The sequence below is a fragment of the Amia ocellicauda genome, chromosome 4 (genome assembly GCF_036373705.1).
Source record: "Amia ocellicauda isolate fAmiCal2 chromosome 4, fAmiCal2.hap1, whole genome shotgun sequence".
Taxonomy (NCBI): Eukaryota; Metazoa; Chordata; class Actinopteri; order Amiiformes; family Amiidae; genus Amia; species Amia ocellicauda.
This window is the reverse complement of record NC_089853.1, coordinates 49,072,678-49,090,447: the sequence shown is the minus strand read 5'-3', so window position 1 is coordinate 49,090,447 and position 17,770 is coordinate 49,072,678. Positions and strand designations below refer to the sequence as shown.

The 17,770-nt window shown below is 37.8% G+C and overlaps 1 protein-coding gene across 1 annotated transcript in view; it reads right to left on the bottom strand.

The window, feature by feature from the left end:
• The window catches only part of arfgef2 (ADP-ribosylation factor guanine nucleotide-exchange factor 2 (brefeldin A-inhibited)), a 74,665-nt gene that overhangs the window by 38,399 nt on the left and 18,496 nt on the right, over positions 1 to 17,770 (bottom strand). Inside the window, exons 2-5 of the mRNA XM_066702668.1 lie at positions 16,520 to 16,550; positions 15,274 to 15,397; positions 8,129 to 8,275; positions 7,117 to 7,296 (exon numbers count right to left, since the gene is read on the bottom strand). Coding sequence (XP_066558765.1) covers positions 7,117 to 7,296; positions 8,129 to 8,275; positions 15,274 to 15,397; positions 16,520 to 16,550 — 482 coding nt within the window. The remainder of the gene's footprint in view (positions 1 to 7,116; positions 7,297 to 8,128; positions 8,276 to 15,273; positions 15,398 to 16,519; positions 16,551 to 17,770) is intronic.

The following is a 17,770-nucleotide window of genomic DNA, read 5'->3' as shown; positions in this document are numbered from 1 at the left end:
GTTTCTTTCTTGGAATGTGACAGTCAATTCAGCTTCTTTAAAGATGCAATAGCATTGCAGAAATTTAGTCCATCGTGATATTGCATCTTGGAAGAATAATATAGACCCCTTATCGAGGGCGACTTACAGGATATACAGTGAGGGAAAAAAGTATTTGATCCCCTGCTGATTTTGTACGTTTGCCCACTGACAAAGAAATGATCAGTCTATAATTTTAATGGTAGGTGTATTTTAACCGTGAGAGACAGAATAACAACAAAACAATCCAGAAAAACACATTTCAAAAAAGTTATAAATTGATTTGCATGTTAATGAGGGAAATAAGTATTTGACCCCTTCGACTTAGTACTTGGTGGCAAAACCCTTGTTGGCAATCACAGAGGTCAGACGTTTCTTGTAGTTGGCCACCAGGTTTGCACACATCGCAGGAGGGATTTTGTCCCACTCCTCTTTGCAGATCCTCTCCAAGTCAATAAGGTTGCGAGGCTGACGTTTGGCAACTCGAACCTTCAGCTCGCTCCACAGATCTTCTATGGGATTAAGGTCTGGAGACTGGCTAGGCCACTCCAGGACCTTAATGTGCTTCTTCTTGAGCCACTCCTTTGTTGCCTTGGCTGTGTGTTTGGGACATTGCCATGCTGGAATACCCATCCACGACCCATTTTCAATGCCCTAGCTGAGGGAAGGAGGTTCTCACCCAAGATTTGATGGTACATGGCCCCGTCCATCGTCCCTTTGATGTGGTGCAGTTGTCCTGTCCCCTTAGCAGAAAAACACCCCCAAAGCATAATGTTTCCACCTCCATGTTTGACGGTGGGGATGGTGTTCTTGGGGTCATAGGCAGCATTCCTCCTCCTCCAAACACGGCGAGTTGAGTTGATGCCAAAGAGCTCAGTTCTGGGCTGATTCCTCACCGTTCTCATGATCATTGAAACTCCACGAGGTGAGATCTTGCATGGAGCCCCAGACCGAGGGAGACTGACAGTTATTTTGTGTTTCTTCCATTTGCGAATAATCACACCAACTGTTGTCACCTTCTCACCAAGCTGCTTGGCGATGGTCTTGTAGCCCATTCCAGCCTTGTGTAGGTGTACAATCTTGTCCCTGACATCCTTGGACAGCTCTTTGGTCTTGGCCATGGTGGAGAGTTTGGAATCTGATTGATTGATTGCTGCTGTGAACAGGTGTCTTTTATACAGTTAACGAGCCGAGATTAGGAGCACTCCCTTTAAGAGAGTGCTCCTAATCTCAGCTCGTTACCTGTATAAAAGACACCTGGGAGCCAGAAATCTTGCCGATTGATAGGGGATCAAATACATATTTCCCTCATTAACATGCAAATCAATTTATAACTTTTTTGAAATGCGTTTTTCTGGATTTATTTGTTGTTATTCTGTCTCTCACTGTTAAAATACACCTACCATTAAAATTATGGACTGATAATTTCTTTGTCAGTGGGCAAACGTACAAAATCAGCAGGGGATCAAATACTTTTTTCCCCTCACTGTATATAGATCTATACATCTCTATATCGAGATATATATATCTATATACACATACATATATATATATATATATATATATATATATATATATATATATATATATATATATATATATATACACACATACATATATATACACACATATATATACACATACATATATATATATATATATACATACACATATATATATACATATATATATACATACACATATATATGCACATATATATACATATATATATATATATACATACATATACACATATATACACATATATACATATATATACACATATATACATACATACATACATACATATATATACATACACATATATATATATATATATATATATATACACACACACACATATATACATATATATATACACATATATACATATATATATACACATATATACATATATACACATATATACACATATATATATATATACATATACACATATATAGATATATATACACATATATATATATACACATATATATATATATAGATATACATATACACACACATATATATATATATATATATATACACACACACACTCACCTAAAGGATTATTAGGAACACCTGTTCAATTTCTCATTAATGCAATTATCTAACGAACCAATCACATGGTAGTTGCTTCAATGCATTTAGGGGTGTGGTCCTGGTCAAGACAATCTCCTGAACTCCAAACTGAATGTCTGAATGGGAAAGAAAGGTGATTTAAGCAATTTTGAGCGTGGCATGGTTGTTGGTGCCAGACGGGCCAGTCTGAGTATTTCACAATCTGCTTAGTTACTGGGATTTTCACGCACAACCATTTCTAGGGTTTACAAAGAATGGTGTGAAAAGGGAAAAACATCCAGTATGCGGCAGTCCTGTGGGCGAAAATGCCTTGTTGATGCTAGAGGTCAGAGGAGAATGGGCCGACTGATTCAAGCTGATAGAAGAGCAACTTTGACTGAAATACCTCGTTACAACCGAGGTATGCAGCAAAGCATTTGTGAAGCCACAACACATACAACCTTGAGGCGGATGGGCTACAACAGCAGAAGACCCCACCGGGTACCACTCATCTCCACTACAAATAGGAAAAAGAGGCTACAATTTGCACAAGCTCACCAAAATTGGACAGTTGAAGACTGGAAAAATGTTGCCTGGTCTGATGAGTCTCGATTTCTGTTGAGACATTCAGATGGTAGAGTCAGAATTTGGCGTAAACAGAATGAGAACATGGATCCATCATGCCTTGTTACCACTGTGCAGGCTGGTGGTGGTGCTGTAATGGTGTGGGGGATGTTTTCTTGGCACACTTTAGGCCCCTTAGTGCCAATTGGGCATCGTTTAAATGCCACGGCCTACCTGAGCATTGTTTCTGACCATGTCCATCCCTTTATGACCACCATGTACCCATCCTGTGATGGCTACTTCCAGCAGGATAATGCACCATGTCACAAAGGTCGAATCATTTCAAATTGGTTTCTTGAACATGACAATGAGTTCACTGTACTAAACTGGCCCCCACAGTCACCAGATCTCAACCCAACAGAGCATCTTTGGGATGTGGTGGAACGGGAGCTTCATGCCCTTCATCAACTGCAAGATGCTATCCTATCAATATGGGCCAAAATTTCTAAAGAATGCTTTCAGCACCTTGTTGAATCAATGCCACGTAGAATTAAGGCAGTTCTGAAGGCGAAAGTGGGTAAAACACAGTATTAGTATGGTGTTCCTAATAATCGTTTAGGTGAGTGTATATATATATATATATATATATATATATATATATATATATACACACACACATATATATATATACATATATACACACACAGTACTGTGCAGAAGTTTTAAGCCAGTGTGAAAAGTAAAGTAAATAAAGTAAGAATGTTTTCAAAAATAGACATGTTAATAGATTATATTGATCAATTAACTACAGAAGGAAGGAAGAACAAACGGAAGAAAAATCTACACCAAATCAATATTTGGTGTGACCACCCTTTGCCTTCAAAACAGCATCAATTCTTCTAGATACACTTTCACATAGTTTTTGAAGGAACTCGGCAGGTAGGTTGGCTCAAACATCCTGGAGAACTAACCACAGTTCTTCTGTGGATATAGGCTGCCTCAGTTGCTTCTCTCTCTTCATGTAATGCCAGACAGACTCGATGATGTTGAGATCAGGGCTCTGTGGGGGCCATACCATCACTTCCAAGACTCCTTGTTCTTCTTTACCCTGAAGATAGTTCTTAATGATGTTTGCTGTATGTTTGGGGTTGTTGTCATGCTGCAGAATAAATTTGGGGCCAATCAGATGCCTCCCTGATGGTATTGCATGATGGATAAGTTTCTGCCTGTACTTCTCAGCATTGAGGAGATCATTAATTCTGACCAAACCCCCAACTCCATTTGCAGAAATGCAGCGCCAAACACGCAAGGAACCTCCGCCGTGCTTCACTGCTGCCTGCAGATACTCGTTCGTGTACTGCTCTCAAGCCCTTCGGCGAACAAACTGCCTTCTGCTACAGCCAAATATTTAAACTTTTGACTCATCCGTCCAGAGCACCTGCCGCCATTTTTCTGCACCTCAGTTCCTGTATTTTCATGCATAGCTGATTCGCTTGGCCTTGTTGCCACATCGGAGGTATGGCGCCTTCTGCTACAGCCAAATATTTAAACTTTTGACTCATCCGTCCAGAGCACCTGCCGCCATTTTTCTGCACCTCAGTTCCTGTATTTTCATGCATAGCTGATTCGCTTGGCCTTGTTGCCACATCGGAGGTATGGCTTTTTGGCCGCAGGTCTTCCATGAAGGCCACTTCTGACGAGACTTCTCCAGACAGTAGATGGGTGTACCAGGGTCCCACTGTTTTCTGCCATTTCTGAGCTGATGGCACTGCTGGACATCTTCCAATTGCGAAGGGAAGTAAGTATGATGTGTCTTTCATCTGCTGCAGTAAGTATCTTTGGTTGACCACTGCATCTACGGTCCTCAATGTTACCCGTTTCTTTGTGCTTCTTCAAAAGAGCTTGGACAGCACATCTGGAAACCCCTGTCTGCCTTGAAATTTCTGCCTGGGAGAGACCTTGCTGATGTAGTATAACTACCTTGCGTCTTCTTGCTGTGCTCAGTCTTGCCATGGTGTATGTCTTTTGACAGTAAACTGTCTTCAGCAACCTCACCTTGTTAGATGAGTTTTGCTGTTCCTCACCCAGTTTTATTCCTCGTACACAGCTGTTTCTTTCAGTTAATGATTGTGTTTCAACCTACATATTAAATTGATGATCATTAGCACCTGTTTGGTATAATTGTTTAATCATATACCTGACTATATGCCTACAAAATCCCTAACTTTGTGCAAGTTTACCTAGAAGAATTGATGGTCACACCAAATATGAATTTGATTTAGATCTGTTCACTCACTATGCATTTAGTTAATTGATAAATATAATCTTAACGTTTATTTTTGAAAGCATTCTTACTTTACAGCATTTTTTCACGTCTGCCAAAAACTTTTGCACAGTACTGTATACACTGATCAGCCATAACATTATGACCACTGACGGGTGAAGTGAATAACTCTGATAATCTCGTTATCATGGCACCTGTCAGTGGGTGGGATATATTAGGCAGCAAGTGAACATTTTGTCCTCAAAGTTGATGCGTTAGAAGCAGGAAAAATGGGCAAGCGTAAGGATCTGAGTGACTTTGACAAGGGCCAAATTGTGATGGCTAGCCGACATCTCCAAAACTGCAGCTCGTGGGGTGTTCCCGGTCTGCAGTGGTCAGTACCTATCAAAAGTGGTCCAAGGAAGGAAAAGCGGTGAACTGGCGACAGGGTCATGGGTGCCTGAGCGAAGGCTGGCCCGTGTGGTCCGATCCAACAGACGAGCTACTGTAGCTCAAATTGCTGAAAAAGTGAATGCTGGTTCTGATAGAAAGGTGTCAGAACACACCGTGCATCGCAGTTTGTTGCGTATGGTGCTGCGTAGCCACAGACCAGTCAGGGTGCCCATGCTGACCCCTGTCCACTGGCCAAAGCACCTAAAATGGGCACGTGAGCATCAAAACTGGACCACGGAGCAATGGAAGAAGGTGGCCTGGTCTGATGAATCACGAGTTCAAGGTGTTTGACTTAGTTTGACTTGTTTGACAATCCAGTCGAGCATCTGTGGGATGTGCTGGACAAGCAAGTTCGATCCATGGAGGCCCCACCTCGCAACTTACAGGACTTAAAAGGATCTGCTGCTAACGTCTTGGTGTCAGATACCACAGCACACCTCCAGACGTCTAGTGGAGTTCATGCCTCGACGGGTCAGTGCTGTTTTGGCGGCAAAAGAGGGACCTACACAATATTAGGCAGGTGGTCATAATGTTATGGCTGATCGGTGTGTGTATATATATATATATATATATATATATATATATATATATATATATAGTAATACAGTACATATTTTTTGGCTACTGCAAAGATGGAATAATGCACTAACTACAGTTGGTCATATTGATAGCAGAATACAGAAGATTCAGTTGGACCTTAACATTTGCTTGAACGAGTGTGGGTCTTAAAAAAGGCTGGAGTGATTTCAATAATAGAAATGATACAAAAATGAAAACTTAAGAATAGAAAACGGGAGACATTCTGATAGACTGAAACATGCTCCTAATCCATGATGTTGAAGTAAACACCTTATAATGATTAAAAAAATACTGGATGTGAATCTTGGACCCAAACGTTTCCCTTGTTACCTTCCCTTGCAGGGTGGAAGTAGTTTGCTCACCATCTTTACGGTTGTCCCAATTACTTAAGGAACAAGGCTAGGGAGCTTTATGTACCCTTCAATGGACCCTTTGACAGAGTGCTAACAAGAGTATACTTCTGCGGATGAGTTTTGTGCTGATGTCCCAGAATTCTTTGTGTTCAAGGCGGAGACAAATTGTAGATATTGATATTTAACAAGCAAATGATTTATGAAATGTATGGAGTTGACAGAATTTAATTTCAGTACTTACAGATAGCTGTCAGGAAATAGATTTAAAAATTACCTTTCAATTAATTAATTAATAAGGAAACTATCTAGTAACATAAGTGAGTAATATATTTAAACGCTGTTATTTTGACGAAATACAGGAACAGAGGAAACTCCAAAGCTTAGCCAGGAAAATTATGCCCTGTTAACGGAAATCAAATATTGTGAAGCTGGGTTGTGAGTGACATATGAAGCAGGAAGTAGAAACATTTACATTACCTTGCCTTATCTATTTCTCTCTATAGGTAGATAACTTATTATTAATACCAAACCTTGAGCACTAAAGAATATATTGTGTAGGTCCAAAAGTCCACTTTTCAAAATCAAACCAATTATGTTAAAATATTATACTTCTTAATTTAGGTTCTTTTGACTGTTATAGGTGTAGAGACTGCTGCAGTAATAGTGAACACAACATAGTCATGCCATTTTCATCAATAACACACATTCACATTGACAGACTAATAATTCACAGTTTGATCTATCAAAGTGTGGAAAGGCAATGAAGGCAGAGGTCAATGACTAGCATGATATTTGGATCCTGAAACAGCAGTGTGTGCTCACCGCTTGGTTCTCCATCCGTGCAAAGATGACGTTGAGCATTTGGGTCAGCGTGGCTTTGGCTGTGGTTTGATTGATGAGGTTTTTGCTGGCTAGGTAGATATTGTAACAAGTCCGCACTGTCAGCAGAATAGTTCCTTCATGGATTTCAATGTGAGGAGAAGTCACTGCAGTCAGAAGTGCCTACAGGTGCAAAGTATGAATGTGAAGGGTCACTCAGATCACTGTGTTCATAGATAATTACAATGTGTTTGGCAGAATTCAGATTATATCATATAGGTATAGTTACATGAACTTGAGCTCCGAAATGTCTTATGTAGTAACAGCCAAGGCAGGTAAACCACATCCAGGATGGTCATGTGCTTCTTATGTCAAAATGGTGTGATGTTAAACCTTGTCTGTACTTCCGCTAAAAGGTATGCTTTTCAGGCATTTGCATTATTATTATGTTTTTTCTCTGTGCAATGGCTGTTGTCAGACTGTAGTCTAAATGGCTAAACATACAAAAAAGCTAAAATCCAAGTTGACAAGGGCACATAACATCAAACACTGGAAAATGTTACAAGGAATTGTTATTATCTATCTTGACATTTGGTTTAAATCACTTTAAATCAAAATATTATTCTGCAAAAGACCAAACAGCTTAAACTGGAGATAATTTTCCCTACTTTTTTTCCCTTAATCATACGAAAAAACATACAAATCATGTCACTACTAACATGTTTTTAATTGCCACTAATTTAGCAACGGGGACATATATGTTACCTGAAGCTGAGGCACAATTTTAACAGGGACAGAATTTTGTTTCAAACTCAACATTATCATCAAAGAATGGAATAGAGTAAAGGCATGATTTACTAGTTTCTAAGCATTGCACTTGGCATTTGGTTCCTCACAACATTTAAGATACCTGCATCTGTTAAGAAAAATTACATCAAACTTAAAACTTAATAAACATCACAGATGATAAGGAAAAACAATATCAGTTTAAATATACCACATGAGATGCATGTACCTTAATAATCTGTAGCTGGACCCCCTCATCTGTCTGTGGTCCTTGGAAACAGTTACAGACAGTTTCCAAAATCCTGTCTATTAGCCTCTTGCCTGGGGCCCCACTGTCTGGGGCATTGCCCGTGATGTGACCATAAGCTATAAGCTTCTGCAGAGAGGGGGGAAAAAACATTAATGTTTATCAGACAAAAGTCTCTTAATGTAGGCTATATAAAGACCCCTACATCACCAACATAAGATATTAAATATATGTATGATTCATTTATATGATTTATATTTAAAAAAATTAAAAGCATTTTCTATTATCACAGTTAGTCTTTATTATTATTATCATTATTTGTTTATGTATTTCTTGTCAGACCCCTTATCGAGGGCGACTTACAAGATATACAGTGAGGGAAAAAAGTAATTGTTCCCCTGCTGATTTTGTACGTTTGCCCACTGACAAAGAAATGATCAGTCTATTGTCTATCATTGTCATGCTGGAATACCCATCCACGACCCATTTTCAATGCCCTGGAGGTTCTCACCCAAGATTTGACGGTACATGGCCCCGTCCATCGTCCCTTTGAGGCGGTGCAGTTGTCCTGTCCCCTTAGCAGAAAAACACCCCCAAAGCATAATGTTTCCACCTCCATGTTTGACGGTGGGGATGGTGTTCTTGGGGTCATTCCTCCTCCAAACATGCTTGATGCCAAAGAGCTCGATTTTGGTCTCATCTGACCACAACACTTTCACCCAGTTCTCCTCTGAATCATTCAGATGTTCATTGGCAAACTTCAGACAGGCCTGTACATGTGCTTTCTTGAGCAGGGGGACCTTGTGGGCGCTGCAGGATTTCAGTCCTTCACGGCGTAGTGTGTTACCAATTGTTTTCTTGGTGACTATGGTCACAGCTGCCTTGAGATCATTAACAAGATCCTCCCGTGTAGTTCTGGGCTGATTCCTCACCGTTCTCATGATCATTGAAACTCCACGAGGTGAGATCTTGCATGGAGCCCCAGAACAAGGGAGACTGACAGTTATTTTGTGTTTCTTCCATTTGCGAATAATCACACCAACTGTTGTCAACTTCTCACCAAGCTGCTTGGCGATGGTCTTGTAGCCCATTCCAGCCTTGTGTAGGTCTACAATCTTGTCCCTGACATCCTTGGACAGCTCTTTGGTCTTGGCCATGGTGGAGAGTTTGGAATCTGATTGATTGATTGCTTCTGTGGACAGGTGTCGTTTATACAGGTAACGAGCTGAGATTAGGAGCACTCCCTTTAAGAGAGTGCTCTTAATCGCAGCTCGTTACCTGTATAAAAGACACCTGGGAGCCAGAAATCTTGCTGATTGATAGGGGATCAAATACTTATTTCCCTCATTAACATGCAAATCAATATATAACTTTTTTTAAATGTGTTTTTCTGGATTTTTTTGTTCTTATTCTGTCTCTCACTGTTAAAATACACCTACCATTAAAATTATAGACTGATCATTTCTTTGTCAGTGGGCAAACGTACAAAATCAGCAGGGGATCAAATACTTTTTTCCCCTCACTGTAAGAGCAATACAAAAGTGCAATAATATAGTACAAAATTACAAATCAACCATAATACAATTACGGTTTCAGAATTACAAATGTGCATAGGTAAAATATACAGTTAATATAAAATACATCGTATTTCTAATAGCTAACAAGTGCAAGCAGCATAATGAAACTAAAGTGCAAACTTCATTAAGACAAAGAAAAACAACAAGATCAAATTAGCAATGGGAAATGGCTAATATAAATTAGCCTGCTTTCAAAGACTGCAGTTGTCCAATAAACATATTACCTTGAATACAAATCTGAAAAAACCTGAAAAATATCCACTACAGTGGAAAACTTTGTTTTTCACGTTTCGTGGACCAGATGAAGCACAAAAAGAAACCAAAAACAAGAAAACCTCTATTGTATTTCTTTCAGACACACACAGATGTACTTTTGATTCTGGTTTTCTGTTCAGTCCATCTTTTATTTACATGCATTATTATTATTACAAACACAAAATCATAGCTCAATAATTTTCTATTATTAGTAACATATATACAAATGTCCTTTGGAATCTGAAGCTCAGAGACCGGGAAGAGTAATAGACTGTTAAAATCCAAAGTGATCTCAGTTCACTAATTAATATTATTCTTATTCCCTTTTCAATCACTATGAGGCCATGTGTCTGTAATCAGATCCTAAACTACAGTGTTGTTCTTTTAACTGTTACTAAGTGGACAAGTTACGTTTTGTTGACTCAATTACAAAACTAGGCCTAAATGTCATGTAATCATTTTAACTGTAGTATGTAATTCATAGTGAGCATAGGGGACTCAATCTGGTCCCACAATCCTAAAACATTATAAGACTGGACTTCTCACCACGGCCTGAAATTGAATTTACACTAAAAGCAAGTTTGAAGCCTTGGCAAAATTGATATTCCATAATTACTGTGTGGCAGAAAAAAACATAATACTATTATATTAAAGAATAACTAATTCAGATGCATTTCCTCTTGCTGTAGATTATTCACAAGTAAATGAACACTCAGGCTAATCGAATTAGTGAAGCTCATCAGTTGTCCATTGGGACAGACCATTTGACCATACAATAACTGAATTTAAAAAACAAAACTCATAACTTTTTTTTTTTTTATGGGAAACAATAAAACCTACGAGTGTGTTCATCGGTGGCTACGTTTGTTTTAAATACACTGAAGAGCAAAACATAAACTTGACACCCTTCTTCACAATGGAAAACTAATTCTACAAACAAAGTGATCATAGTGTCACGAGTCTTCATGTGGCTTTGAGGAAACGTGTCTCGAGTAATAGACAACAAATATGGATAGACATACATAGAGTACCTCTGTACTCTGTCTTTTTAAAAATAATCCTCAGCATCAAAAGTTTAAGTGTAAAAAGACATTTAAAAAATGTCATTAAGAGACATTTAAAGGACATAAGGAATGTTCTTTATAAGTACTTCTACAATAAGAGAGTTCCCAGTTCCCAGCCTCATTGAAAGTATGCATTGAAACTTTAGAGATTTTCAGAGTATAAATCAGAGTGCGATGGAAGAGGGAATCAGTTTAGTTTGTTGCTGCTTGGATAACAGTGTGGAAGGCAACCAGTGAGCTTCACCCACCCAGGTGAACAACTGTCAGAACAGACGATGTACCCCCTTGACTGGGCTGGGTCGATATTTGGATGGCAGAGTTCCAACACAATAATGCTGGAGGTGGTGTTAATAAACCAGAGAGGCACTCATCCCTAGTGAGCTGCAGGAATACCATTATAGCCTGGAAACCTAGTACAGTGACAAAGATTACTGTACAGTGAAGTGCTTTGGCAAAGTACTAGAGAGTTTGTGTTGCAGGACGATAACCATGTATTTTTAGGTAACAAAAAAAGGCGAAAGGCAAGCACCTTTCTTGAATTTGTAAATAACAACGCAGGTACAATTGTACAGTATTTTCTATGCTACATTTAAACACAGAAACGCTTCAGAAATGTGTAGTTTTTTTTTATTAATCTATTTCAGGATTTCAATATATGGGACGAGAAGTACAGAAGAGTTAGTTTCAGTATCTGTCAGGGATTAGAATTACAATTAGCTGTCAGTTCATTCATTAAAGGAGTTATCTGGTTACATGTCAAGCCCTGCCGTGGCTCTCAGGTGGGGTTTAAGGAAACACAAGGCAGGTTACAGTGTGAAACAGTGATTTATTATAATACAGTGTGTGAGTGCACAATCCAAAAAGACAAACAGAAAAACACTCCTTATTGAGCCTGAACTAATCACAAAATACAGATCCCTCACTACACAAATATCTAATCCAAATCACACACAAATCAAACAGCAAACAATCCTATCCGTAGTCCAAGTATAATTCATGCACAGTCCCGTTACCACTGTATTCCCTTTAGTTTTCCCTTTTTTCTTCTCAATCACACACACCTGTACACTCTCCTCTAGGCTCGCCTCCTGGTCGCTTCCCTGTTTTACAAAGGCAGGGAGCCATTCATGGGGAAGAAAAGAGTCAGGTGCTTGCCCTGTCAATTCACCTCCAGCTGGGTCAGGGGAGGCACAGCGCAGTTTAGGGTGGCTACTCACTGCACACATACTAATAGTCAAATGTTCTTGTCCTAACGTAAAACTGGAGACCTAATTTGCAGTATTATACTATATTATTTGCCAGCTGAGTGTACAAGAACTAAACAAACATGAAAATGTATACATTTACAGGAGCTTTTATTCATTACTTATTAGATACAGTAAGCTAATTTGTAACAAATACAGTACAAAGCTACTAAGGTTTCTGTAGCTGCATTTCATATCCCTGAAAGAGACCAAAATGTTCTCTTCCTTCCTGGTTCGTGGAGACGTGCCATAAGCCAGTTTATTTGCTTTGGCTTTCTTCTGAAGACTTTCAGGTCAACACAAATATCTGATACCAGATGGTATACCAAAACTGGTTTAGAGGTCGAATGATTTTCGTGTGCTTCACCCATTGGAAGTAATTACATATTGGAAGAATTTAGATATGTGCCAAGAATGTTAGCAATTTATTTTTTTCATTTTATGAAAAATGCATATTATACATTTGCATATAGGCTTGCAAATATATCTGGATTTACAGAATACATTTTCTTAGTGTCTTCCCTGATATATAGAACATGATAAAGTTTTGAAAACTAGGGCATATTTATTACACATCTATAGTAAGAAACATAATCAAGAGCTGGATGAATCAAAATGCTGAATATCACGATTTTAACCAGGATTCATTCTGAATCAGTTATTAATAGATAGGATTCATGTTATACAGCATTTCCACATAAATTATGATTTGGAAAGAGCATATGGTAAACTGCAGATAATTATGACTCAGTAGGTTCTTCTTTAATGCTGAGCTAGGGAAAAAGCTACCATTGAAAACAAGATAAGTAGGCGAAACCATTCTGGATCAGGTGAAACACTGTAGTAAAATCCAAAAAAGAGAGCCCCAAATACTTAAAAACCTACTATGTCAGTGATAGGGAAACCCTTGTCCTAGAGGTTTTTTTTTCCCTTTTGGTTTTTGTTCCACATCAAATCTCAAATTAATTTTATTAATCTATTACTAAAAGTAATAAAGTGTTTTTTGTATGTTGTAAGCATGTGGGGATTTAGAGAGATCTACAAAACCTGCAGAACTGTGGCCCTGCAGAACCAGGGCTGCCCTCCATTACACTAACTGATAGTTTCTTTAGCAAGCTCAATAAACTGTTTAGTTTGTGGCTAATACAATACAGGAAATAAGCCTACATTAAAAGAGTGCAGTTGTCTAGTTCTACCAAAACCACTGATGAGGCTTGTGAGATATGGGTGTTGCTTTAAAAACATATGATGTCATCATTCATAGATGATCTAAGAAATTAAGAGGTCAGTCATACAATGAAGACGCAGACACGAGAGGTAATTAACAAGGAATTCACTTATTAAAAAAAGATACTGTATGTGAACTGTTATGCACATATACTTGTATACTCAGTGGGTGTCCCACCAATTAACAACATAAGGAGTAATTATTTATTTTTGCAGCTTTTTGGACAAATCCATCATTACCATACCTTGAGTCTTCAAAGCATTGATTAAATCATATTCTTCATTCAGTGTATTATTCTTTACAGGTAATTAAAACATTTCAATAGCTTCGAGATCATGATGAGAAATTCCCATCACAGGAGTCACTGACAGCCAAAATCTGAAGCAGTGCTGTCTGGACTATAGGTATCAACCTGTGCTACAAGCAGAAACATTAACAGGCTGACCCACTCAGAAATAAGAAATCAGCGACCCGCAATGCTACTTCAATCAAGTCAAACGCACACAAATATAGAATAGAAAGTATGGAGTGAATTCACTGTCAAAATTAGCGTACACAGAAATACAACTTGTACATTCAAAACTACACTTACGGTTTTTATTTTACGCTTACAATTCAATTCTGCGCTCATTCAATATAGTTTGCATATTTGTAGTTTCGTTTTCACATTTGCAGATCTCGCTGCGCACTCACGCTTCTCTCTACATACTCGCAGTTATTTGTGACTGTTTTCTATGGGCTCAAATTAGCGCCATAAGTATCGCATTCAAAAAAAAAATTGCATTCATTTTTTTTTTTTTAACAAAAAAATAAATGAGAAAAAATGGATGTTGAGATAAAAAAAAAAATCGAAAACAAATTTTTTAGAATTGTAAACAAAAACAGTGTATCTAAAGCAAAAAAAAAAAAAAACGATCGCAAAACTCGCCTGCAGTCGCTCTCTTTGCTTGCGATGCTGCAATTTTTGCTTTCCTCGCCAGTTTCCTTGCTTTCAATATTTTTTTTTCGTTTACGAGTTTTGGCACTGTTTTGTCGTGAGGGTGGAATTTACAGGGTCTCCATTGGTCCAGCAGGTTTGAGTGACGGTTCTTCCTGCCATGTTAAGCTTTTTTAGCGTCTGTCATGGTCAGCCATGTGTGATGGAGATCGATAGTGCGATCTATTGATAAAAGAACTGCGAGCGCGTAGAGAGAAGCGTGAAATGTGAAAACGAGAATGAACGAGCGCAGACAGAACTGCAAATGTGTAAACGAAACTACAAATATGTAAACGATATTCATCGGCGCAGAATTGAATTGTAAACGTAAAATAAATACCGTAATTGTAGTTTTGAACGTACTAGTTGTATTTCTGTGCTCGCTAATTTTGACAGTGAATTCACTCCATAAGAAAGCTTCATTTCTGTATGCCACAACTGTGTGCTTGTGATCCATAAAACCACATCCATCCAGGAAAACGAAACAGCAGCATCCCTCCTGTTCTCTTTCTGTACCCACTCATTGTCCGCTATTTTCTAATGAACTTACATGATCTGAAACAAAACCTTTCCATACATGACAACCTATTTCCAATATTCTCTCTCTCTCTCTCTCTCTCTCTCTCTCTGAGTTTAAGCATTAATGGAGATCAGGAGACCACAGAGTTATATATCTTCCAGGGGAAGCAGCAATATAGCATTAAAACATTAAATACTAACATTAAAACAAAAAGGTTTTTAACAAAGTACATCTTGAATGCAGTAGAAAGTGCTGTATGATACCTGTAGACAGTCCAGGGAGGTGCTGACCACTCGGGGGGATTTTGATTGACAGGCCAGCTCAAATGGAAGGACATACTTATCAGCTTCAATGTAGTTAGCTTTGGGTGGAACAACAGAACCATCCCTGGAGGAAGAAAATGAAAAGCCCCTAAATAAGCAGTATGAATATAATTCACACAACAACATTGTAAAGTTTTATAGAAGCTCTACGAACAGCTAACAATAAGGTACACATTTACAGGCTCTTGAAAAATAAATAAAACGAATTCTGTGCTGTACCTGTACTGTATTATTACTTTACATCATAGAAAACTTGCCAATTTTCCTTCCTGATCAATGCCCCACTCTGCCCTAATATAACTGATCTCAAAGCAACAATGGTGGGGGATGTTGTCAATGTTGTGAAATAACCCACCTGTTGACAAAAAACAAATCAATGGAATGCAAAAGCAATTTTGATTCTTTTCAGGTCACAAGCCAAGGATGGCAAATTCATGATACACCCATGACTTATTCCAGCCAGTTAGGAAAATGATATTACACACACCATGTAAATACCTGGATACCAAGTATAGCTTTCAAATTCCCTGACAGTGTACATCTGTAAAGGCCTCTGAATCATGCAGATGGCACAGTAAATTACATTTAAAAATCTTAGCTCACAGATTTGAAAGCTAAAGCAAGCACCAACAGATATCTTAGAAATGACTGATGCCTTGCATTGCATTGTACGATTGTCTTGTTTCCGGAGTGGCTGGACCTCCTATATGAACTTTATGCGGAGCAGGCCATTGTTAGAAGCTCTTCAGAAAACAGAAAATTAAGTAATGTGAGATATGTTTTTTTTTATATATATATATATATGCAGGAATTTAAGTTCATAAAACAAAGTTACTGTTAAATTTGAAGTTAAATTACCAAGACATTCTATGTTTCAGCATAGTTTTAATGCATGTCTATTTCCAGTGGGCCCACATATTAAAAAAACACATTGCTGAAAATTACATATTTCCTTTGTGGATGGGTTGATCACTTTTGACAGCAACTGGCTATGATCGGCCACATCCACTGTAACACTCAGTGGAAACACCAGAGTTTACAGACACCAGTGGAAAAGGGGCATGTGTGCTCTAAACTCAAATTATTGTCCTTTTACCAATTATACAACCACTTTCATTTTATTAATCCAGTGGGTTTGTTGGAAGATCAGAGAAATTACAATAAATCAGTAAAGAAAGCTACACACCTTTGTTTTTCCAGTTCTGCTTTGATTTCATCTGAAAAGAAAAAAGGATGAATTATTACAGATCAAATATCAATAGATAATACAATGTTTTCAGGAGAATATAAAACACAAAACACAATGTATATGTATTGATTGATTACATTAATTAATCTTTAAACACAAATCCTGTGAAGTTCAAAATGTGTGCCAGAATAACTCGAACTCTGTTGAAAGGACTGAAAGCAGGCTTTGTTGATAAAATCAGAATAAGATTGTGGCTGGAATTAACAATAATTTCTAAAAAAATTTACAAAAAAAGGGAAGGGGTTTAAATCCTTCTTGTAAACATTACATCCAAACAACCAGAAAAACTTCTATAGCATTAACATTTTAGTATAAAGCAGAATTGCTCAACAGATTGGTTTTGTTCATGAAGGTTATTCATTAAATTCTCAATGGTAATTTAAGATAACATTGGAATTTTGTTTTCTTTCAGCATATCAGATCAGGCTCAAGTTAAAGTATTCAGATTTGTGTATTTGATTATTAAAAAAACATGCATGGTAACTATGGGATTAACATTAATTTAAAATGTGGAAGTGGTTAACCAGAAACCCTTTAAAGGGAGAATAATTTACTACAGTACAGGGATAATTATTCGATTATTTTATCATTCAATGATTTTGGGGGTATTTGAGTTATTTTAATTATGATGTGCTCACATAATTAACTTAATGTGCCTTTTTGCTTTCAGTTCTTAATGAGAAATAGGCACTAAGTGTTTACATGTTGCTATGGTAATGCAGTCAAAAACTTGCAGTGAAAATAGCAGACTATTGTACTATACTGAAGAGAGTACCAGCAAATGGTTCAGGACAGCACTCAAGTGTTGTGTGGAACGGTTTTGATCAGCCTACTTTTGCATAGTAAGCTGGGTCAATGCATTTGTTTCAGACATGAGATTTCAGAATGTTGGCAGAATTCCGACAATGAAGCAATCTCAAGGGCTATTTAAGATAAGCACAAACCCAGTTACAAATATACGTGGTGGGGGGGGTTGATTCAAAAATACTTTGCTACATTTCTATATGTACATGAAGGCATCTTGTGGACAAATAAAATATTTGTGAGAGAGTGTATTGTGTTGTAAGTGTTGGTTTTCCACAATGTAGTATGGACCAATCAGGCAATGAAATAAAAAAAAATATATGAGTGTGAATCAATGATGCTTGTGATTCTTCACAAATAAAATTGATTCTGCTATTAAAAAGA